This window comes from Canis aureus, chromosome 10, assembly GCF_053574225.1.
Source record: "Canis aureus isolate CA01 chromosome 10, VMU_Caureus_v.1.0, whole genome shotgun sequence".
Classification (NCBI taxonomy): Eukaryota; Metazoa; Chordata; class Mammalia; order Carnivora; family Canidae; genus Canis; species Canis aureus.
This window is the reverse complement of record NC_135620.1, coordinates 72182306-72207130: the sequence shown is the minus strand read 5'-3', so window position 1 is coordinate 72207130 and position 24825 is coordinate 72182306. Positions and strand designations below refer to the sequence as shown.

The 24825-nt window shown below is 44.2% G+C and overlaps 1 protein-coding gene across 7 annotated transcripts in view; it reads left to right on the top strand.

Moving 5' to 3' along the window:
* Positions 1–24825, top strand: part of ASTN2 (astrotactin 2) — an 850745-nt gene that overhangs the window by 778558 nt on the left and 47362 nt on the right. For all 7 annotated transcript variants that reach the window (XM_077913090.1, XM_077913089.1, XM_077913088.1 and 4 more), the window contains one exon: positions 19788–19929. In XM_077913090.1, coding sequence (XP_077769216.1) covers positions 19788–19929 — 142 coding nt within the window. The remainder of the gene's footprint in view (positions 1–19787; positions 19930–24825) is intronic.

Here is a 24825-nt window from a genome sequence, read left to right as displayed (position 1 = left end):
GTTTGACAGGGACAAATCATTCAACCTCAATTTCCACATCTGTACAATGGGAGTTATCTTCTTCACTCTCCTTCTAGTCCACCCCTTTCTCTTCTTCCTTTTCATTCTCTTCCCATTTAATCATAATGATTGATTGTCCTCACAGCGTTGTTATGGAGGTTAGATGAGATGATGGATGTGAAAGAAATTTAGTACCATTTTGATTTCATAGATATATTAGCTAGGGGACGAAGATAAGAACCTCATCCTGTGTTGACACTCTATCACTGTGCCTATGTCCTAGACTACCTGGATCTGAAACAATAAGCATCTGGAACCTTAGATCTCAATCTTCATTTCCATACAACACCCATGAATGATGTAGTCAATGCAAGACACATTCCTCTAGATTTTTCCAGGCATTCAAGGACTAATTATAGTTTCCTTTTCTTTTTCTCCTCTCCAAGAAGTCATATTTATGTGCAAATAAGTGTGAGAGACGTTAAATTATTTGAATCACTTGCTCGCAAAATGTGGTGTTGAGACCAGCAGCAATGGCAATATCTAGGAATTTGAAAGAAATGTCAATTATCAAGCTCCACCATAGACTTACTGAATTAGTAACTCTGGGGTGGGGTCCAGTAATCCATGTTTTAACAAGAACCTCCCATTAGGTGATTCTGATGATGATAAAGTTTGAGAACAGTTGGTCTAGATGATATAAAAAGTCAGGCTTTCTTAAATATTTTAATGTTTAAAAGAGAAAGTGGACCCTCTTCCCATGTTTCCAACTTAAGAGAGAAAGGAAACCTTTCTTAGAAGCCCTCCAGCACATGTTCCCTACCTCTGGCCCATGTGATCCCCACTAAAGCAACCCTTTCCAAACACCCATTGGTTTATGATGTAGGCTTTGCCATTTTCTGAGGGGGTGACCTCTAATCAGAATCAGGATTCTATCCCTAGATAAAAGGGGGAAAATCAAGATTCATATTCATATCTAAATGAGAACTGTTTAAAAATTCAGCTTATTAGGGGATGTGTTTAAAAATTCAGAGGTAGAGGAGGGATATGGGGTGGAAATGGTGCTCTAGAGGCTGAGTGCCAAATCTCACTACCCCCGGGGTCTTCTGAAACCGTCTCATACAGGTGTCCCAAGCTGCCCTTCCTGTGCCATCACCCTGACTTTTGTTGATCTTCCCGTCACTTTCTTCCATGGAAGCTCTCTCCTGTGAGCTCTAATCATACTTTATCTTGTGCATGGAGATGCTGAAGAAGGGTCACCTGACAGGGGGTTAGCAGAGCTGGGTCCAGGTTCTAAACCCCTTACAAGAATCCCCCATCTCACATTTATCACTGTGGCAGGTCAGCTCCCCTTTCTGGTCCTCAGCTTTCCTCATCTGTAAGGCAAAAGTAGCATCACCTACTCAGAAGTGTTGCTGTAAGGATCATAAGAAAAGAGCCCTGTAAACTATAAAGTGCCCTGCATGAGGACAAGGATGTCCATGATGTCTTCATGAATCAAGGCTTCCCAGTGCGGGGTGTTTAGCACACATGTACACACTCACCCCTACTTCACAGGCAGCTGACTGGACCAGTTGTTGGATACGTTGAAAGGAAATTGAAGTTCTAGGAGGGTGAGTGGAACTTGTTGAAACTCTACCAGGTGGTGGGACTAGGTGAGGTGATGAAGACTGTGACCATGTAGCAAGCATGTCACTCGCACCTCATTGACCTCTCCCGATGTCACAGATCCTCACAGCAGCTCTCGGGGGACTCTGCTACCATCCCTATTGTGTAGATGAGGAAACTGAGGCTCAGAAAAGCCAGTGGTCTTGCCCAGATTTATATGCTGATAAAGTCCCTGTGAATTAAGATGGGCTGTAGAAAGAGAAGGCATTAGGGATGGGCATGAGCCTTAGCCTGGGTCCTCAAGACGCTGTTTGGGAAGATGGAAGGAGTGATTAATCTGTGAATTCATTCCTTCAAAAATATCTCGAATATCCACCAGGCACCAACAGCGTGCTGGGCTGTGGGAATATTGTGGTCTGGAAGGCAAGGCTTGGAAGGGCCCTTGTCCTAGGAAACCCTGCCCTTTGACATGCAGGCTGCCCACCTTCTTCTTGCCTGGCTAATGATGGAATGTACACTACCATTGAACATCCATTCACTTTTTAGTTCAGTAGGAAAGTCTGGCTTGGTTCTAATTAGACTCTGCCTGTATCCTGCTGTGTGATCTCAGGCAAGACACTTTCCTTTTGTGCCTGTTTATCTGTCCAGGAGACAGGGGATTTACTTCAGTGCTTTCTAAGGGCCCTGACCCTGACTCTGAGGATGTCAGGTGACAATACCCCAACTCTGCATTTAAGGAGGACAAATTGTTAAGAGCCCAGATAGCTCTTGGTTCTGATCCCAACACCGTTTTCACTATTGGTGTGATTTTGGACTTGGTTGTTGATCTTATACCCCTATTTCTCCAACTACAAAAAGAACATGATAATGCCAACATCGTGTATTTCTGTAAGGATTAAGGAGATCATGTATATGGAGCACTGTGACACACAGCACAGGCCTATCGCATGCCCACGTTTTTTTATTATTATTTATTTATTTATTTATTTATTTATTTATTTAGCCCACGTTTTTTTAAATACCCTCTCTCCAAACCAATCCCCAGAGTTCCTCTAGGCCCAATATTTCTTTTAATAGGTGAGTGAGTTGATGTCCAGGGAGGGCAGGTGAGTCACAGAGGAAGTCAGATCCCAACCCAAGGCCCAGCCCAGGCCTTTGCTCCCCAGAGAACCCAAGAGCTAGTGAATCTCTCCTTCCCCTGCAGGACTTGGCTGTCCCCAGGAGGCAAGTGGAAACCTCAGGGCAATGAAGTAAGTCATCACCTCTTCATAGAGCGGAAACTGCTCTAAAAGGGAAATTGAACTACTGCCTTCTGGCTCTCTGGAGCCTTGAAGAGGACTATACAATCCCTTCCACCCTCTTCCTCCGTTCTCCCAATTTGATACCAAGCCCCTCCTTTTGGCTGCTGGTAGCTGTTCTGGAACATGGGTGATGTCTGCTTCCCACTGAGGACCAGTGCTCTGGTTTATCCACAGCATGGCACTGGCAAGGCTTGTGTCTGGGTGGAGAACAAATGGAGAATTCACTCCTAACACCTCCATCTCCTGTGGCTTCTCATTTAAGTAGTGGAATCTCAAATAGCAGCCACTCCCCAGTACATACTTAGAGATGAAGGGGAGTGATAATAGGAAATGCAGTTTGGTGGGATAGAGAAAAATCTGGACTACAGTCTGATGACTCGGTGTGCCTGTCCCACCTTTATCCCTTAGCAGCTGAAGTTTGGAGACATTTCCTCACCTCCCTGAGCCTCAGTGTTTATTCATGTGTAAGATTGGAGTCAGAATCCCAGTCTGGTTAGCCTCTTGGTGTTTTGTGAGGAACTATGGGTTAGGTTATTTATTTATTTATTTATTTATTTATTTATTTATTTATTTTTTTAAAGATTTTATTTATTTATTCATGACAGTCACACAGAGAGAGAGAGAGAGGCAGAGACATAGGCAGAGGGAGAAGCAGGCTCCATGCAGGGAGCCCGACGTGGGATTCGATCCCGGGTCTCCAGGATCGCGCCCTGGGCCAAAGGCAGGCGCCAAACCGCTGCGCCACCCAGGGATCCCGGTTAGGTTATTTAATACACACTTAATGAGCATCTACTATGCAGCAAAACCTATTTTAGAAGCTGAGATACAGCATCAAAGAAGACAAAATGCAGGGGAAGGGAGACGGTGAAGATAAAATAATTGACATACAATATAATATAATATCAAAGAGTTACATGGCTTTGAAGTAGAATAAAGATGGGTATAGGGATGGAGGCTTGAGGATGCCACTCTACTTAAGGTGACCAGGGAATACCTCTGATGATGTGACTTCCAGTTCTTAAAGTACTGCCAGCAGAAGGGCTCTAGCTGCAGTGTTAGTGAGCTCCTGGACCACTTAGGGCTTATAGACCATGGCAAGGATGGATATGAACTACCATGAACATTGTAAAGTTCTAGTCCAGAGTGAGTGACCCTGGCCAATAACCACTTCTCCTTATTTTCCAGTCTGTAGAACAAAGCTCTGAATGCATCATGGGCAAGCATTGGGCCAGAAACTTTGTATCACATTAAATCCTTAAAACACTTCATCAAAGTAGGAGTACTTAATTCCCGTTTATACAAGAGCATGCTGAAGACAGAAAGGCCACTTCCACTCATATCCAAAGATGTTGCTTCACTTCTTGTGGCAGGCTCCTGGCTTTAATTTCATTTTGCCCTGCCTTTTTTTTTTTTTTTAATTTCTGATGATTATCCACATCTGTTTGCATCCAAAATGGGAAGCTAGTGAAGGAAAGGTGGAAACACAGAGGCAAGCTAGGCCGGAGCCACCATCATGGCTTCAGAGCATAGGTGCTGTGAACACATTGTCCATATGACTCTATTCAACAGCCTTGGTGAGAGGCAGGGGATGGGTAGACTGTGGGATGCTGTAAAGCACAGAGAATGTGGAATCAGAGAAATGCTTTAATTCTGGGCTGGTGCTTCCTGCGAGGTGGCTTTCGGGACATTGGTTCCCTTTGCTGAATGTAGATCCCTATATACAAAGTAGGGTGTGGTTTGCTAGAAGAGTCCATACCAATTGAGTGGATAGAGGCTGTTAGTCCTCTTCAGAGAATGTGGAGGGACCTGACCTTTGCCTTCCCCTCACAAAACTCAGATCTCAGCCCCACAGTTTGCTGCGAGAAGTTGGGCAAGTTGCTGCATTTCTGTTAGTCTAGTTCCCTTCTTCTCTAAATGTGGGGAGATTGCACTTAGAGTTCTTGCAAGGCTGAAATGAGGTGAAATAAATGAAATACCAGGAATATAACCTAACAGGTTGTGGATGCTCAAATGAAGAAGAAAAGAAGGCAGGGGAGCAATAGAGATGTGTCCCACCCAAGGGTTACTGTAACTTTCAGACGTAATTAAGTGCTTGGTAAACACTAGTGATTATTTTTCTCCTGTTAAAGTGAAAGGAGTCATCTTCTCAGACCTCAACTATCTCGGTTGTTTCTCTCTCATGTGACCTTCCCTAACCTCTCTCTTGTCCTCCTCTCTGGCCTAACTTTGGTTGAACACCCTCCTGGGAATGCCACATACAGTTGCACCAGCTTTGCCTTGCAGGGTCCTAGCACTCCTAATCCTCTGCACCATTCCAGTTGTAGACATCATAGCCACATATTAATCATCAGTCAGTTTTCTTATTCTAATAAATTAGGATATTAGGACAATTTTCAGATACATAGAGGGAAAGTATTTAAGGAAGGGATGCTTTTCTTTTTTTTCTTTTTTTTTTTTTCCCGGATTTGCAGAGGCACCAGTGAGCCACTGAGCTTTAGCCTTCCAGTGTGTAAAATGGAGCCTGAAACAGATGATACCTTAGGCTCTCCTTAGATTTTAGGTTCTTGAAGATCCAGAAGTAGGCATTGCCTGACCTGTTATGATATATAATCAGCCTGTGGGACTGCAGAGGGGAACTGTCACTAGGCTGTGGCCCCTTGGAGACGTGTGGGTCCCTGGAGCCTCTGCTTTGACTCCAGTTATCTATAAAAGGGGGGATGACATCTCACCCTGCCTACCCCCTAGGGTTATTATGAGGATCGAATGCGAGAGATTGTTTTCTAAACTCCTAATGAGATGTCGAATTTGAGAGATTACTTACACACACAGACTCATATATGTGAGTATATATGTGTGTGTGTGTATATATGTGTGTGTGTAGATGCACACATACATACACATGTATTTTATGTATGTATACCATATATGTGACCACTACACATGTATACTATACTATAATTTATATATATACTTCATTTATACACACACATATATATGCTGTAAACTTGCAGGGCTAGTTATGAATTAGAAGCTTATAAACCATGTTTACTCATTCAGTGTAACCTAAGGCATGTATTAAACAGTAGGAAAAAATGACCAGCCAAATTTTCCAAGCTTAAAAACCCTTTTATAGCCTTCATTGTGGGTTGAAGAGAGAACTTGTTTCCCCTTCTCTATTTAAAGGAAAAATTTAATATAAATTGGGAAGCAAGGAAGTCATTTTAAGAGAGTGAAAAAAAAATCTTGTATGTATGTGGGAGGGGTAGAGGAGGGGATTTGGGTGAAAATGGCTGTTACCTGTACACTCTCCCTTCTTTACCTCCCAGGTCATCCCCCGCCCCCCACCGGGGAGAGATGGGACCACTAAAGTTGACCTGATCAAATGCTCAAGGGTCACCATCTCTTGTGGAGGCCCTTCTGGCCTCTGGGGACCTCTAGAAAGTCACCTTCCCTGTGAGATTTCAGGGGAACCCCAAGGCTCTCTTCTAGCCAGGTTGTGGAACCATAGAACCTTTGACTGGCTTGGCTTTTGGTTCAAAGCTGAGAGGGAAGGGAGCAGCATTCACCCTCTGGGCCTCAGGTCCGACCAGATAAGACCATGGAGAATGGATTGAGAGGAAGGGACATTAGCCAGCCCTTGGGAGAGCCAAGGTGGTGCAGTGGCAATTGCCAGGCCTTGTCCTCTGTCCCTCATCATGCAGGGGCAGTTTTCAGTGTCCCCCTCTCTTACTCTCTATTTCCTTTTCTGCCTCTTTTCTCTCCTGTTTTTTTTTTTTTTTTTTTTTTTTTTTTGTCTTTGTATTATTTGTCTTTTGGGATCGTACTACCCCCTCCATCCCTTCTGGTTTTTCTCAGTCTTGGTCACCCTCTGTCTCCATTTTTCTTTGCTTTCTTTGTCTCTCCTTCAGTCTCTCCATCTGTGTATGACTCTCCCCCGCCCCCCATTCTGTTCCTATCTATTGCTCTCTATTTCTACTCCAGCCTCTCTGTCTCTGAGTGTTTCCTGGCTGTGGTTCCTTCTCATTTCCTTCTCTTTCTCTGTCTCTCTTTCATTTGGAAATCTACCTCTCTCTGCCACCTCTCAGGTCCCACCTCTTCTCAGTGATTCACCTCAGCCTGAAGGAATGGTGTTGCTCGCACGACTATAAAAACTGACTCATCTTTGCTGGCCTTCTCTCTACTTTCCTGGAGTCTCCTTGCTGTAAGGCCTGGGCACAGGGATGTGATGAGGAGGGGGATGTGCTTGTGTGTGTGTGAGTGTATGTGAGAGAGAGAGAGAGTGTGTGTGTGTGTGTATGTGTGTATTGGGGGAAGTTGGCTGAGGGACTGGAACTGCCTTAGGACCGCATTCATTCTTGGTGCCTTATTGGGGTCCCCAGATGCTACCTGTGGAGAGTCTTGGTCAGATCTGGCTTTGAAGCTTGGTCCCACCCCAGGAGGGACAAAGACAAACAAGGCTCCCTTATCTATAGAAGATACCCCAGCTATCTGCTAACCGTAGCCTTTGATGTTTATATTTAGAAGAGGGAGGGAAGCTTTGGGCATTCAGCAAGTTTTAATCTCAGGACACATAGTTTATGGAGTTCTGGTTTGGGCAGAGGGAGAGGTGCTAAATTCAGGAGGATAATTCACTTTGCTGGACTGTCGAATCTTTCCTCTCCACTTCCTTCAAATGAAATGTTTTTTGGCTTGATATTGTCCATAAAGTAAGAATGACAATAAAGCTGCCATTTATTGAGTGCTTACCGTGTGCCAAGGCACTGTGCTAAGTGCTTTGCATACATCATCTAAATTAACTCTCAGTCTGATTCCATCGATTCTGTTGAGGTGGGCATTTTCACATGCGTTTTTCAGTTGAAGAAAATGAGGGTAAAAGAGATTAAGTAACTTGCTTAGAGGAGGCATTTAGCAAAGCCAGGGTTTAAAACCTAGGAGTACAGTGTTGCGCTTCCTGCTACTTTTCCCTCCCCAACAGAGATCTGATACTGATGTCTTAGTAGACGTAATTATCTAAATCAATAAGCGTGTGGAGGCCTCAGCAAAGGTTAGTGCCTCATTAGGTACCACAGGGTGTGGCTGTAAACCGTGTTAGTCACCGTTGGGCTCACAGTCTGGATGAGGAGATGAGAACACATGGTTCAGCTCCTAAAACACTGGATCACGAGTCAGGAAATGTGGGATCCAGCTCCAGGGCCTCTTTGGTAGACACGTTGCTTTCCTGAGCTTCAGTGTTCTTTCTGCCCCATCTTGTCCACATCACTGAACACTTGCAAAGTCTGAGTATAATGGCAAAAGGGGTCGGGGTATGCATTATAAACTTGAAAGGGCTTTACAAAGGGAGAGGGTTGTAAGAAGAGAGTGGCAGTCTTCATCAGAGAGACAAGAGTCAAAGGATTCATAGGCAGCCAGTGTGGATGCTGAGGTGATGCAGCAGCATGCTTGGCTGGGCAGAGACACCAGAGCTGGGCAGAGACCAAGAAGCAATACTACAAATGAGGGAAATTTCTGGGGGTGTGGGGGTTTGGCATCTAGACAAAGCCCAGACAGGCTCAGACTGAGAAATTCTGCAAAGTGATAGGTAAATATAGAAGAAAATAAAGAGGGTCTCATTGTTGGACTTAGTTGCAAGATCAGATCGGGTAAAGGCGGGATCCCTGGGTGGCTCAGTGGTTTAGCGCTGCCCTTGGCTCTGGGCGTGATCCTGGAGCCCCAGGATCGAGTCCTGCATCAGGCTCCCTGCATGGAGCCTGCTTCTCCCTCTGCCTGTGTCTCTGCCTCTCTCTCTGTGTTTCTCATGAATAAATAAATAAAATCTTAATAAAAAGATCAGGTAAAGGCTTGGCAAGTGTTTGATGCACTTGCTTTCTCTTAGGGCCATTTGCTGTGGCAGAGATATGAACAGATTTACACAGTCTTACAGGAAGACGGAGGTGCCGCTCATACCCCTTTACCCCAGAAGAGGTGTTCCTTCACACAAGACCCACTGGCCTCTTGGGATTGCCTTCCGGACACCATTCAAAAGTCAGTGTGCAGGGAAACCCTAGTCCACCCCTTCCCTAGTGGGCCTTCTTCTAGCTGGGAAGGAAGCCATGCTGGTTTATCTACTTGGTCATCTGCACACCCAGGCACTGGGCTCAGATGATGAATAAGACAGACCAGTCCCTTTCCATAAGTCCTCCTGGTTGATGAGGGTGGGAGACACTAAACAGATGTCGCAGGACAGTGGGTTAAGGACCACGGTGGTGGGAAGCCATCCTGTTACCTGACCCTTGCTGGATGCAAGGGTGACCAAGGCAAGCTTTGGAAAGGTATCTGGATACGAACGAAAGCCTAAGTTGCGTCCACATGTTGCAAAGTCGTGGCTGAGCCACTCATTGCTTATCTCTCTGTCCTCACCCCTCCTTGAGTCATCCAGTGAATCTTTAATGAATGTGTCCCCCTCACCCCACTCTTTGCTAGACACTGGGAAACCATGAACAAGATGGAACCAGATGGATCATGCTTATGAACTCGTGGAACTAACGTTTTAGTAATCACGTGAAAATAAAGAGGTACATAAATAAATGTAGTAGGTAGTAAATTGAACACCAATAAAAAATAAAAAAAAATGTAGTAGGTGTTTAGAAGAAAATTGAGAGTTCTACGATGAGGAGTGACTGACAGTTGGCAGCATAGATCTACTGTAGAGAGGGTGGCGCAGAGGACTCTAAACGGGTGTAGGACTGCAGCTGAACAGAAGGAAGAGAAGCCAGCTTTCAGAGCTAGGAGTTCTAGAAGCTCCACTCCCAACATGCTAGCCCTAAATTCCCCTGCGTTGTACTGTCCTCATCCCCCAATGCCTTTCTCCTTCCTGTGACACTGGAATCCCTCTGTGCCGCTGATGGGTGTGTTTGTGTCCTTGGGGCTGAACACTGACATACCTCAGCTCCTTCCAAAGGATGGCCTCCCATCCCTCCTTCTAACTACAGAAGGACCCATCTGATGTTTTCACCCTCTTGCCTGGCACGCGTCACCAACAATCCCTTACATGCACACCACACTTTGCAGATCGTAAAGCACTTTTATATTTTTTTACAGACTTAATTTAATTCACGCCTCATGACCCTCTTGCAGAGTAGATACCAACATCCTTGTGTAAGAGACGAGGAGACTGAGGCCGGTAGAGACAGAACAGTTAGGAAGTGCGCGTTATGGTGAAAAGAACCCACAAGCTCTGGAACTGGATCAACGTAGGTTCAAGTCCTCCCTTCACTGTGTAGTAGCTGTGTGGTTGGGCAACTTGCCCTGACTCTCTGAGCCTGTTTTCTGGACGAAATGAGAATGGTAACCCTAGCTCCACCAGACTATGAGCTGTTTCATCACACCTGCGGTCAGAGAGGCCCTTCGGGCCCACCGGCAGCACACAAGCTTTCTGCCTCTTTACCCAGGGAGGGAGACGTTGAATGAAGCGCTCGACCCAGACGAAGTTGGAAGTGTTAGAGGAGCCGAGACTCTGATGAGAAGCACATTTTGTACATTCGGTTCTTTCCACTTCACCATAGTGTAACATGTAGGAATGCAAGGGAAAAAAGGAAAGGCTGAAAAGGAAGCCCTCTGTAGATGCACGCTGTGAGGGCAGCGAACACACACCGTGGTCCTTGGAGAGTGATGGCAAGGGGGCTTTGGCTGTCCTTCCACCTTGTTCCTCCCACACAGCCCGGCCCCCAGACCAGCTCTCCTCACACATGTTAGCAATACCCACTCCAGCCAAATGCATGAGCATCATTTGTCCTCGGGATGGCGGGGATGACGAGGGCTTGTATGGCCCTGATTAATCCAACCGTAGAAAAGGTCAGGCTCTATTAGCCAAGTGCATATTAATACTGAGGTTAAAAAAAATACTGAGGTTAATATTATTAAATTCTGTATTAATAATCAGTTGCAGGACTCTTTGGTGGGTCCCTCACAAAAGCAAGCAATGCAGTTGTGCCTGGCTAGGTTGTGAGCACACAGGGAAAGAAAGTGTGGCTCGGTGCTCCATCCACAGTGGGTAGTCCTTTCCTTGAAACCTAGTGGGTGTTTAACAACTGTCTGTGGATGGTTTCAACAGTGTAGGGGGGGGGCAGGGGTTTACAGTTCTGCCCTAGATCTCAGTGAGGAAGGCACATCAGCTGCTCTTTTTATGAATTTTTCGAAGGCAGAGACTGGGTCTTTGTAGCAGACACCTCTGGGGTCTTGGCATGTGGCTCTTTGAGCTGCAGCTGTGGTAGGAAGCACTGTCTCCACCAAGGCTCACCTTGTACTGTCAGTGACCTTAAAACAAGTTTCCACTTTCTGCCCCATGGGGTTGTATGAGACTAAGGGAGCTGCCCACGCCCATGTGCATGCACCACTGAAAAAGAGAAGTGTGGAGAAATTTTCACTCTCAGGGAGGCTCTTTTTTTTGAATAAATTTATTTTTTATTGGTGTTCAATTTGCCAACATACAGAATAACACCCAGTGCTCATCCCGTCAAGTGCCCCCCTCAGTGCCCGTCACCCATTCACCCCCATCCCCTGTCCTCCTCCCCTTCCCCCACCCCTAGTTCATTTCCCAGAGTTAGGAGTCTTCATGTTCTGTCTCCCTTTCTGATATTTCCTGCACATTTCTTCTCCCTTCCCTTATACTCCCTTTCACTATGCAGGGAGGCTCTTAACCAGTGGTCATCACAAATCAGGGAATACACTCTCTAGCTTTCAGCCAAACAATTCTGAGAGACATCCTGCTCACTTCTTAGAAGGTCCCTGTAGAATAGAGTTCCCATTTCTCATCACTCACGGTGGCAAACTTAATGACGCACTTTTATATTGACGTTTCCTTTACCTTATTTGAGTCTTTCCTCTCCCCCATGCCCAATTCTTGGAATCACCTCCCAAATAAACCCTCTGTACCTTGACTCTTTTCCTAGTCTCTGCTTTTCAGGGAACACAAACTAAGACATTCTTCTTCATGTTGGGTTCCCAACCATCACCTCAGGTTACAGCACCCAGTAAATACATTCACTCCCTAGACAAATATTGATGGAGAATCAGCTGTGCATAGTTGCTGTGGTAAGTCAACAAAGTCACGTCCTCATGGGGCTCCTAGTGGGGGATACAGACAAAGTAATAATTCATTAGTATATGTGAGGAATTGATAAGTTTTATGAAAATAAATAAAATAGAAAAAGAGGATAGGGAATGATTAGATGAAACTGAGTAGCTGGAGAAGGCCTTTCTGAGGAAGTGATATTTAAGCAGCCATCTGGGCAAGGTGTGGGGAAGAGCTTTCCAGACATGGAAGGCACAGGTGCAAAGGCCCTGTGGCTAGAGCATGCACAGCCCATTAGAGGAGGAGGAAGAATGCCAGCATCACTGGAATGAGTGAGTGAGGAAGACAATGTAAGCAATGAGGCCAGAAGTCAGGGATAGAGAAAGCAGGAATTGGAAATTCTCAGTGATTTTTGTTGAATAATAGAATCTCTGTATCCCTTGCCCTAGGGATATGGGAAGGCTCAGGTTTTGGAGTCTGAAAGCTATGGATTTGAAGCTCAGACCTGTTATTTAGAATGGAGTGTGACCTTAGACAATCTGCTTGAGACCTGTGAGCATTTTTTTTTCATTTACAAAATGGCAATCATAAAATCTACTTCACAGGATTTATATCTGGTAGGACTCCTAGTTGCAAGTACAGAAAACAAATGGAAAGTACTTTGGCAGAAAAGGGAAAATACTGACTCACGTATTTGAAATATCCAAGGGTATATCTAGCTTCAGACCCAACTGATCCAAGGCTTCAAGTGATGTCATCATCAGGACTTGGACTCTGTCCCAGGAGTTAGTATGATTGATCAGGCCTGAGTCACTTGTTCCTCTCTCATCGGCCTTTGACGTGGAATATCAGGTCGCTGACCACATGCCCATCTCTGGAGGACAGGCTAGGCCTTACCTCCAGCAAAATCACATAGATTAAAGTTGGCAGAGAGCTGGTTCCCCAGTAGAAACCTGGGGTGCTCTTCATAGAAGGAGGCATGGATTTAGTGCAGGTCCAACCAACAGGTGTCCACTAGAGAACAGGCATGGGGATGAGCTGGAAATCCCCGTGCACAACTTTTGTCACATAAGCGTTCTCAGTAGATGTTCACCTGACCACCATTGCTTTTTTGAGAGTCATTTTTTTGGGGGGGAGCAGTCCCTTTTCTCTTATACTGTTGGAGTCCGATGCACTCCTTAAAGGGGTCACTCAGGAGGCAGCCTGAGGGTTTTAATATACGGTATTGGGGAGATGGGGGCGGATTCAGGCTTCAGCCACTGGAGTTCAGTTTTGTGGACTGCCACATATTATCTGCATGGCCAGCCTGACGCTGGGTCCTGACGACACAGAGGTGTCCAGAACACAACCTGCTAGGAGAGCATCTCACAGTCTGTTGGCACATGTGCATGGGGAAAGTATAGGAAGCTATAAGGTAAGTCGCTTGGCCTACCTTCAGCCTATTTCCTCACTTAAAAAAGCACAAGTTAACCTAAATCTTTACATTTTATTGAACATTAGTCAAGATGGGGTTGTTTTGATTGCTTAATCCAGACAATGTAAGTAAAACTGTGATGCTATATGATGAGAGCGAAGTTAACACTTCCTTTTTCACTCTCCTTCTCTCTTTATCTGCCTTCCATCCTTCTTCCCTCCCTTATTTTTAAACATTACTTTCTTTTGGAAAAAAAAAAGTAAGTTTAGAGGGTTAGGTGTTATATAATGTATCTAAAAGCAACTGAGTTTCACCACTAAAAATTTTCTCATGAGACAAACCGAGGAGACCCGACGGAAGTATGGTAACAGGGAGAAGAGAGCACTCACATTGGTAAACCATCCATGTAGCTGGCATCCTGCATAAATTATTGATTCCTTACCCGATTCTCTGGTGCTACAGAAGCAGTCTCTAAAAGTTGAAGTAAGTTCCTGATGATGGGGCCTGGCTTCAAAACCAGGTCTCATCTGCCCCCCCAAACCCACTGCCTTTCCTCTATCTCATATGGGCCACTATGATAAAGGTAAGAGTCAGACCCTGGCTCTTCAGATTTAAAATACCACGTTTGGCAGAAACAAACCAACTGCAGCTGATAAGTGTGAGCCTCTCAAAAAAAAAAAAAAAAAAAAAAAAAAAAAAGCATCTTGTCTGTGACCGTGAATTTCTACATTTGCCCAAGCAAAGGCCAGGTGGGAGAGCCAGAGTCCTGCTTCTCCTGGGCACCACAGCAGGGAGCATCCGCAGGTTAGAGCAAGGCCAGGCCCAGAGTGGCCTCCAGATCCCCTTGGCGTTTCCTGAAAAGAGCACGGAGGCCTGAGCCGGGGACCTTTCTCCCCACCTGGGCTAAATAACTCACGACTCCCGCCCCTTACGTTTGGGAATTCTTTGCTGGTTTTCTCCCAGCCTGTTTTCAATTTGCTCTTGTGGCCAGCTTTGACTGTGACCTCAACTCAATCAGAAGCGAGAGGGTGAGGGGGGAGAGAAAGAGAGAGAGAGAGAGAGAGAGAGAGAGATGGAGAAATCAAGGAGGCAGAGGATTTGAGGGAGTGAGAAAAGGAGAAGGGATTGAGGCTGGGGGTGGGGCCTTTACAAAAATTACTCTGTGCTTTGTTGGGTTGGTTCTGAGGCTTCAGCAGAATCGTGATTGACCTTTTCTGTGGATTGTAATGAGAGCGGGGCTTGAGTCTGAGTGGATAAAGAAATGTGTGGGGGTCTGGCCCAAGCCCACTCGGGTTACAGCCCCAGAAGAGCCGTAATGGGGAACAGGCACATTCCTGTACAGCGACTCCCAACTCCCTATCTGTTTTCAAGGAAAGAAAAACAGAGAAAGAATGTTAGAATCTTGGACAGGCATGGGTGAGGCGGTGGCGGCAGCAGCCTGGGCCTGGGAGGGCCCTGCCACACGGCCACACCATGCCAGGGAGGAGAGGACAGGGGTCGTGCAGGCAGAGAGTCCTACAGGAAGGCACGTGGAGCTCAGAAGCCAAAGGGATAGGTTTGATCCTGGACGCTGCCCCAGAGTGGCTGCGACGCCTTAAGTGGGGGTGCAACATTCCTGAACCTCGTATTTCTATCGGGGAATGTGGCAGGGTTTTAGGATTCAAACATTTTTAGCAGTAAAACTTACAAGCAAACATTTAAAAAAAAAAAAAAACAGTGTTTTCCCCGATTTAAATAAGACCTAGACCATCAGTATATACAATAGATCAAACTGGTGTTGATCTGGTTTGAAGTTAGCGTGGAGATGGAGGAGAAAGACTTGAGCCCCGACCACGTCTGCCATTCCTCGTCAACCCTGGAGTTCTGCACATTCTAATTGGCAAACCCCTGCTAGAGTAGATTACAACAGTGGAAACCTGTTGAATCGTGTCTTTCCTGGGTTTTTTATCTTTCTCAGGGAGTCCACGTTTAGGAAGATGGCAGGGTGGAACTGTGTGCCTAGCACAGCACCTGGCCCAAAATAAATAGAGTTCACATTCATGTTGAATATAGTTGGTCAGAAGTTGGAGAACAAGTCTTCAGTTCTCAGCGATTTTATCTCCTAGGCTGGCTGATAAGAATTATCACATAGGTTGTAAGAGTCAAGAGATGAAACTTTTGTTCCAAGTTGACTTCCTACTTTGTGTGTGGCCATGGATGTGCCACTTTCCTTCACTAGGCTTCAGTTCCCAACTGTAAAAGGATAGGATACAAGGTTAGGTAAAAATAAAAATAAAAATAAAAATAAAAATAAAAATAAAAATAAAAATAAAAATAAAAATAAAAATAAAAATAAAAATAAAAATAATAAAAATAAAAATAAAAAAAATAAAAATAAAAATAAAAATGAAAGTGAAAATAAAAATATAAAAATAATAATAATTTATTTTTTAAAATAGTCCCTAAGAGTCCTTATATTTCTTCTCTGTTATGATGACAATAATAACAAAAACAATGAGAGTTAACATATTTTTGAGCCCTTACTGTATCATGTGCCAGACATTGTGCTAATTGATTTGTAAGCAATATATGCAATTCTATATGATATTCACAATGCTATGTTAGATACTATTATGATATCCATTTTACAGATGAGGAAATAGATGTAGAGAGTCAAGAAACCTGTCAAAGGCAAGCTGTAAGTGGGAGTAAACCAGGATTTAATCCGAGGCAGCATAGTAAATTCAGACCCCAGCACCTTAACCACTGTCCTATAGTATTGTTCATTCAGTTGTCCCACTGCCAGACTTCGGGTACAGTGGAACCCCAATGCATGTATTGGATGGCCCTGATTTTCTTTTTTTTTTTTTTTTCTGATTTTCATTTGTGCATAAAAAAGCCTTTCTTAGTACCCCCTCCACTGAGTGAGCAAGGACAGTGAAGGATTGCCTCATTCACCTGTCTCCACCTAGGTTACATTTAAACCTTCTGGAATAGAGTGCCAAGAACAGCAATCTCACAGTTTACTTTATGGGCCTGTTCTTGTATTTGGGAACTCTTCCTGTTGTCAGATTACAAGCCATAGAAGGTCAGGGACCATTTCTTTTGTTGTTTCATTCCGCAAGCCCGTAGATCTAAGAGTGGCATGAACTCAGTTGCAAACCGAACAGTGGCAAATTCTCACTGAATTGAGAAAGCTCACTTTCTAACACTGTTGTTTTTCACCTTTCTCTAGGAGGCAGCATACTATAAAAGAAAAGGTATGGCTTTGGAGTTAGGAGGGTATGGGTTCCAACCTCAGCTCTGTCCCTCCCTAAATTTATGAGCTTGACCTCAGCTTTACAACGAAGATACTAACATTTAACTCACTGAATTAATGATTGAATATTGTGACAAACAAACAAACAAACAAAAAAGAAAATTTGGTACTAAATGTCAATTTCCTTCCTTTTAACTCTTCTCATTTGAAGGTCATTATGTGTTTATAGTTCCAAACAGAATGGGCCCTATGAATCTTTATAATGCCCTCGATAAGACTAGTTATATATGACATGCTATCCAGTTTCTTCACTTGAACTGAGCCTATAAACCTTTAGAACTGTGTGCCTATCTTACTGACCTATCAGACATGTTATGAGGCTTTGATCCAGGGTCCAAATTATTCTGAAATGGATTGAAATCTCTGGAAAGCTATGCCCATTTGTAAGTGAATGTCAACCATATTTTGGCTTGAAGATAGTTCATACAGGCCACAGGAATACTGAGTTCCCTCATGAGGGGCCAACTCTTTCAATGGCTATCTAGAAACAAATTGAAAAGCAGACAGACATGGGTCCAAGCTCAAAGAAAACAACTGTAAGCTGCCAGACTTGAAATCCTAAGAAACCAAGAGAAACAAAGCCCTTACTCCCTCCTGTGAGTAATTTCATGCCCCCCCACCCCGCCCCTTTCTTCCTTTTTCACCCTGTACATTGTTCTGCTTTGGTACCTGTTGGCAGAGAGGCATTGTTAGTTTATGTTTTTACTATGGAAGAAGCTCACATAAGAGGCCTGTGGAAGAAATAGGGGAGGCCCAAATCTTCAGTGAATAAAGCTTTCATTTACCTTTTCATTTTCCAGCAAAACTGCTGGTTCTAGACAAAGAATTTCTTCTTAGCCTTGGCCTTTCTTTCTAGACTCCAAACTCAGTAAGAGTTACTGACCCCATATTACAGAAAGGAGAACCGAGACTTTGAAAGGTGAGGAGACTTGCAGTAAATGGTGGAAACAGAATTCAGTCCCAAGTCTGTGTGACAATAGCAGGTAAACTTGCATGTTGCTGACGTCAGCCTGATTCAGACACTTGCTCTGGCACCTATGTATCATGTCTATGAACCGTAGTTGTCTTTGTAAAGGGTGGAAAACAAAGAACGCTACACATCAGATCTGCTATATTGGGCCATAGGGACAAATACTTTATAGAACTGTTGTTTACCTGAAATCCCAGGGCCGTCCAGACAGTTCAGGTGAAGAGGTGCTACATCATTTATTTAGAGTGAAGAATGAAACTTTTCTTTGAAAGACCAAGAGGGGGTGATCTGTATGTCCTGTCCTCCCAGTTCCCTGCCTCCCTTGGGTCACAGACTTCTCAGACAATTGGCCAATATTACTCTTCCATGATAGTTCCATTATATTGGATTATCCTTAACATTGAGTAGAGAGGATTTAGTTGAATGGACATCTTCCTCTTGCTTGTTACTAAGAATAAGTGAGTAGAGAGTATGAGCCATTCCATGTCACACAAGAAAGAGAAAGAATGAACAGAAGGGAGGCCTCATATTATTCCATACTCTGTGGTATAAAATAACTCACATGTTTGCTTTGCTCCTAAATCACCCAATTTTAGAATTGGAAGGGAACTTAGAGGCCATTTAGTCTGGCTCATTTATTTTATCTATTTTTAAGTAATTTTTTATTGATTTTTTTCCTTGTTACGAAAGTAATACATGTTCATTGTAGATAATTTTTTTTTAAAAAAGCAAGTAATGGATATTTTTTCTCTCTTATTTTTGCTTATCTCACTTTACAGACAAAGCCACTATTATGCATTTGCTATAATTTCTTCCTTCTCTTTCTAAATAGATATACATGTACAATTTCCACTAAAAATTAGATTATTCTATAACAGTGTAGCCTGTTTTTTAACTTAGTATCTTTTCATATTATTTCATATTCTTCCACAATATTGTTTTTAATAGCTGTAAAATATTCCATTGTATCATTGAACTATAATTGATATTGCTGTTTCTATATCATTGAACGTTTAGTTGTTTCTAAATTCTTCTTGGTTTATTTTTATTTTTTTAAGATTTTATTTATTTATTCATGAGAGACACACAGAGAGAGGCAGAGACACAGGCAGATCAGATAGAGAGGCAGGCTCCTCATGGGGAGCCTGACGTGGGACTCGATCCTGGGACCCCGGGGTCATGACCTGAGCTGAAGGCAGATGTTCAACCACTGAGCCACCCAGGCGCCCCTAAATCCTTCTTGGTTTAGATAGTACTGTAATGTTTGTCCACATAGCTTAATCTTTGTGCACATCTGTGTTTCCATTTTATTTTTTTAAAAGCTCTAATAGTGATTTTACCACTTTGACTCTACAGAGGAGAAAACTAAGGCACAGAAATGGGAATTCAGTTGTCCAAAGCTATCCAACAACTTCTTATCAGACCTAAGAGTAGATCCCAAGATCTTAAATGTTCAGTTATTCTTTTTAGTCAGGCCTACTTCTGGTAAACTTCAACTGCTTCCTGAAATCCAGTGGCTTCAATTGACTTTAGAAATCATGGCGTTCAAGGCACTTGTTCTTCCACTGTCCCTTCGGGTCTCACGGCTTCATCATTCATCAGTCATAGAACTCTTTCCCCCTTAGTTGGACCAGGTTTCTGTCCATCTCAACATAACACTTCATGAATCTAGTAGCACCACATGAAGAGTGACCATGTGATTGGAAACCTGTCTTACATCCCTGGTCCAATTTCTTTGTTATACCGGGAAGGAGATTGCAATCCCAAGAAGGAAGGGCCTTGCTCAGGTAATTAAGAGGAAAGTTATTGCAGTAACAAGACCAGAAAAGTTACTCTGGACAGAAAGCACTATCCCCCTGTTGCTTTTCATGCATTTCTGGTACACAGTAATTTATGTCATCTGAGCCTTGCTGTAGTTTCATATAGGTAGGTATTAGTATGCCCACTTTTGAGAAAATTCCAGCATAAATTTAAACAGAGTCATTAGGGCTAGACGCTAATCTGTGTCATTTCATGTGCTGTGCTTGTTTTGTCCACTAATCCTCCTGATGATGATATCCAGACATTTTATGGGTCTGGACAGCAGTAAGACTGTCTGCTCACCAAGGCCTGAGCTGGGGAGCTCATCTTTCTTTGTCTCCCCCCAGGAGAGTTCCTGAGTTTTGCGGATGACTTACTCTCGGGCCTGGGCACATCATGTGTAGCAGCTGGTCGGAGCCATGGAGAGGTCCCTGAAGTCAGTATCTACTCTGTCATCTTCAAGTGTCTGGAGCCCGACGGTCTCTACAAGTAAGATTTTTTAATTTTAAGATTATTTATTTATTTATTCATGAAAGACACACAGAGGCAGAGACACAGGCAGAGGGAGAAGCAGGCTCCCTGTTAGGAACCTGATGAGGAACTCGATCCTGAGACTCAGGGGCCATGCATCGAGCGAAGGCAGATTCTCAAGTGCTGAGCCATCCAGGCATCCCTCTACAAGTAAGATATGCTGGGTGCATGGGGAGTGTGAAATAGGACAGTTTTAAGTCTGAGAGGCAAGGCACAAGTAATCTGTCCAGGCCAACCAAATGTCTTGTAGGCCAGTCTATATGTGCACCTTGAGATTCTGAGATTTAGAAGTGTCCATTGGAGAAGTGTGGCCACAGTAAGCCATAGAATCATACAGGGTTAGTGCTAAAGGGCCCAGGGAGACCAGGGAACTCAAAACTATTTCTTCTACTAATGAAGAATCTGTGACCCAGAGAGGAAATGTGGCAAGTTACCAAGAAGGGCTGGGACAGGAGTACCTGTCTGGTGTTCCTTTCTCAATTCCATGAGATCTTTTCTGAAAAAGATTATATTAGCATATCTGAAATACATATATATTTGTATACATATATATTTGTTAGTTTGTTTTACTAGATTCAGCTGCTCCCCTTAGAAATACTGCCATTATCACCCCTTCACAGAGTGCATGGAGTCATTGCATTCAAATTTCTAAAGATGCAAAAGGAAGTAGTGCTGAGGTGCATCTGTTAATCTCAGAGGGAAAAGGGGCTCATCTTTCTTTTGTTCCCCTCTCAGTGAGTATTGTCACATTGGGATGCATCCATCATAAGCTATAACATAGGATTCTAGAGACAACCTGTCTTCGTGTACCCTAATTATAAAAACTATAAGCCCCTTCCCTTAGCAACCAATTTCACAAATTATTGAAATCGTTTATGTTTTTTTATCTACTCAGTGATCCACCCATGTACCCATTTTCCCAAAATCATTAATCCCTCCCTCCTTCTATCCCTTTCTCTCCCCTTTCCTTTTCTCTACCATCCATCCATCCATTTATTCATCTGTTCATCCACTCTTACTCCATAATTCATTCACTTACTTATTCATCATTTTTTTCATTCATTTATATTTTTACTTACTCATTTGTAACTCACTTACTTACTCAGCAGACGGTTCCTGAGGGGTCCCTACAACTTGGTACAAAGCTAAAAATTGCGGGTATGAATCTGATGAGACAAAGGTTCTCTTCTCAAATGACTTATAACTTAATGGTGATACAAAAGGCCACAGACTGTGGATTCAGATCTGGCTTTGACATTTTTAGTTATGTCGCCTTAGATAAATTGCTTTTCCTCGATAAGCCTCAGTAAAAAAAGTAATAATAAAACCTAGGCCGTAGAGTCGCATGAGAATTAAAGAAGAAACACCTCCACAGTCTAAATCTCCTTCACCTCCAAACCACATCCCATCCCTACTTCCTCTGGAAGATATAACTTTTCTAAAGACCATGGCACTCCTTTGATTACACAACATATTTGGGCTCATTGATAACACCCAAGAGATTCATGCACTAAACTCAGGAATATCACTGTATTCTAGAAATTGGGCCTCTGACCCTGGCTCTGCCACTGACTATCTCATAGATGTTGGAGCCCGAGTTTTATTTTGTCAGAATAGCAAAATCGATTGGGAACAATGAGAGCTCTGGGAATGGAATCTCTAAAATACGGTAGGCTATCAGATCTCTTCTGGTGGGACATCTCGGCAAACTCTCCAGAGGCAGTAGTGTTTGCCTCAGGCCTTAAGTGATGACTTGGGATCCGGATATTGAGAGCATGACTCCATAGCTACTTAATCAATAAGTGCTGACAGTAACCTCTTAGGCTCTAGGATTGCTCCAAAATACAAGTATGTGCCTGGATTAAGAGGTATAAGGCCTTTTCCAACTCTAAAAACTGTGATTATATGAAGAAAGTTAACATTTTTGAAAGATTTCATGATGGCTGACTTTTGGTTCCTCTGTCCCTCATTATGGGCATATACTGAAGGCAGACAGGTCTGGGTTCAAATCTCTATAACCTGCACTTATGAGTTACATGACACTGAGTGAGCTTTTCAACCTTCCGAGCTTCCCTTTTCTCCTCTTTGAAGATGTGGGTAATAACGGTGTCTGACTCCCTGGGACCTGAAGAGGATTTGATGAGATGGTTTGTGAACAAAAGCTCTCCAGTTGGTGATGAGCTCCCAGGAAGAATCTTAAGAAGAGTTAGCTATGACCACTGTTACCTCTGTTGTCCTTGTTATGCTAATAATTAATTTTAACTCTCTTCTCCTCCTTTTGCCAACTTACTGGGATAGTATCTAGCAGAAAGGGACAGAGCCCTGGCAGGTGGTTCCTATTCATTGAGATACAAGTAGTAACCCTGTCTCTGGGTGACATTGTGGAATCCTACGGGCCCATTATGTAGAGAGCAATGCAATGTTTTAGGGAACCCCCAAAGCAGTTAACACCCAGAGCTGACAAATCAGTTGACATTCTTGAAAAGTGATGGTAGTTTTCCCCTCACCTCTTCTTTTCCTTTTGCTCAACACCCCCTACCCCTTTCCCACCTCTTGAAGTAGGACCATCCTTTCTTCTTCTATCCTGGAAATGTGTTTGTCATGAGCTTGTCATCCCTATCTCTGAACACTCCTGTATTTTATTTTTTAAAATTGATTGTATTAATGGCTCTGGAATCTGGGCTGCTCTGACAAGGAGCCCAGGATGTGGTTTGGACCCTTCTCTCATCCTGCTGGTGGCTCTCCTATAAAGTCTAACCAACTGAGTCTTGAGTTTTAAAATAGTTGCATTGTCAGTTCTTGGGGTTTCTCATTTTCTGCTTGCTTGTTCCTTACCAGGATTAGTTTTCTTACTCTTGGGTCAAAAAGGCTGTGTGTGGCAGTAGGAGGAACACAGGCTTTGGGGACAGGCTGAGCTGAGTGAAAATCCTGATACTGCCCTTTTGTTACTCATAACCTGCCCTGGGGAAAGCCATTTCTCACTGCTCTATGCAACAGTGTCTTCTTCAGAAAACAGGGAGCTGGTAATTGTCTTGATCCTATGGGGTTAAAGAGAAGAGCATTAAGTGAGAAACTCCACAGACAGGGTTTACAGAATGCCTTGCATATAGTCACTGCTTTGTTCTCCTTGACTCTGTTGCTGATTATCTGCATCTTTAATAAGGACAATCCTGGAGGAGCCATTCCCCATGGGGCAGGTTGGGGTGCTGCTAGCCCTGGGAAAAAATGACCATCCAGCATCCTTTGGGAATGAAATAGGATGGAAAGAGAGCCTGGGTCCAAAGAGCATGGGTTTTAATTAAGCCCAGGGCATCAAGTCCCCCACTGATACTGCCAGAGGTACGATAGGATTCAGGTGGCACAGGCGTAGAGGACGCGGCTCTCAGGCAGGTGGTCTGAGTTCACATCTCGCTGCTACCACTTCTATGTCTGGGACCTTGGGCTAAATCTTCATGTCGCCTCCTTGTTTTGCAGTTTCAGAACCTTCAACGTGAAAGTGTGTTCGATCCACCCCAGCTTGGGAGTTCAAGAAATGCACACTTTGGCCACAGGATTCTTCTCGTTCTCTCTCTCCTTCTCCTCCTGGGCTCCTGCCCTCCCTACTTTCCTACCTCTCTCACTTTTGTTTTATCCCACTGTGCCTCCTTGCATCTCTGTCCATCTCTCCTCCCTTCCACTCCCTCTCTCTGTGCTAGTGTATTCTGCATAGCTCACTGTCTTTGTCCCTCTGCCACTCGCCCCATCGTTCCTTCTCTGCCTTTCTCTTTGTTATTCTCTTAACTTCTGTTTGTCTCTGTATCTCAGTTTCTCTGTCCTATTTCTTACTGGAGTCTGGGTTCCTCTCTGTCTGTCTGCCTCTCTTTCTGAATCTCCACCCCACCTAGGAAAGCAAATTGCTTTTGCGGCCCCTTCATCCGTGTAATTTTACACAGCACCGCAGGGTTGAGACCAATTGGAGGAGTGAAAGTCAAGGCTGATTTTCTGTCCTAAGCTCACCCCGGTGTAGCAAAACAGAAACATCAGCATTTGGGCCCTGTTTAAATTGAATTTCCTTGTTTGTTCCATTTGTTTTGCTTTTGAATGAAAACAAACAAAGAGCAGCAGAGCAGAGGGTCCCCGGAAGGTCTGACAGTGTGGCCAGCTCCTGCACCCTTGGGTTATTGGAGCTGGTGAGTGACCCCTGGGCAGGAATCTCCACTCAGGGTTGATGGGTCAGGCCGGGCTAGGCATCCGTGGGCCCTGCCCTTGCCTGGCTAAAGGCCTAGACACCCTTCTTGTCGCCGTTCCCCAATTTCCTATTACCCAAGGTAATTAGCCTCTGTCTTGTCTTGGCGGCCTTGCCTTTCTCTAATCATGGATGACTGCCAAAGGGTCCTGAGCAAACATGCAGCAGCAGCCAGGCCCAATTCCTGGGGCGGGGGGAAGCTCATTCCCACACATTCGGAGGCTTGCCCCAGGCCCGTCCTTCACCTCCCTGGCCTCAGCTCTGTGAAAAGAATGCCAAGGGAGCCTGGGTACTGCAACCATGTGCCAACATCCATGGTGGGACCAGAGGCTCGGGGAAGGGGAGGAGTTCCTTCTCAGCAGGGATGGGTGGAGTTGGAGCAAAGGAGTAAAAGGAAAACCAGGGCCCTAGAGCAGAGAAGGCGTTGTGAAAAAAGAGCCCGAGGTCAGGAGTCAGACAGCAATTCCCACACTTGCTCCCAGTGAGACCTGGGGCCAGCTCGTCTCCCCTCCCCTGACCCTGATATTCTCATCTGTGAGATGGAAAGGTTAAACTCTGTGCTCTATGACCTGCACACGGAGGTGGGGATAGACAATACCCCAAAGTCCTGATTCTCGGTGCTCTCAGTA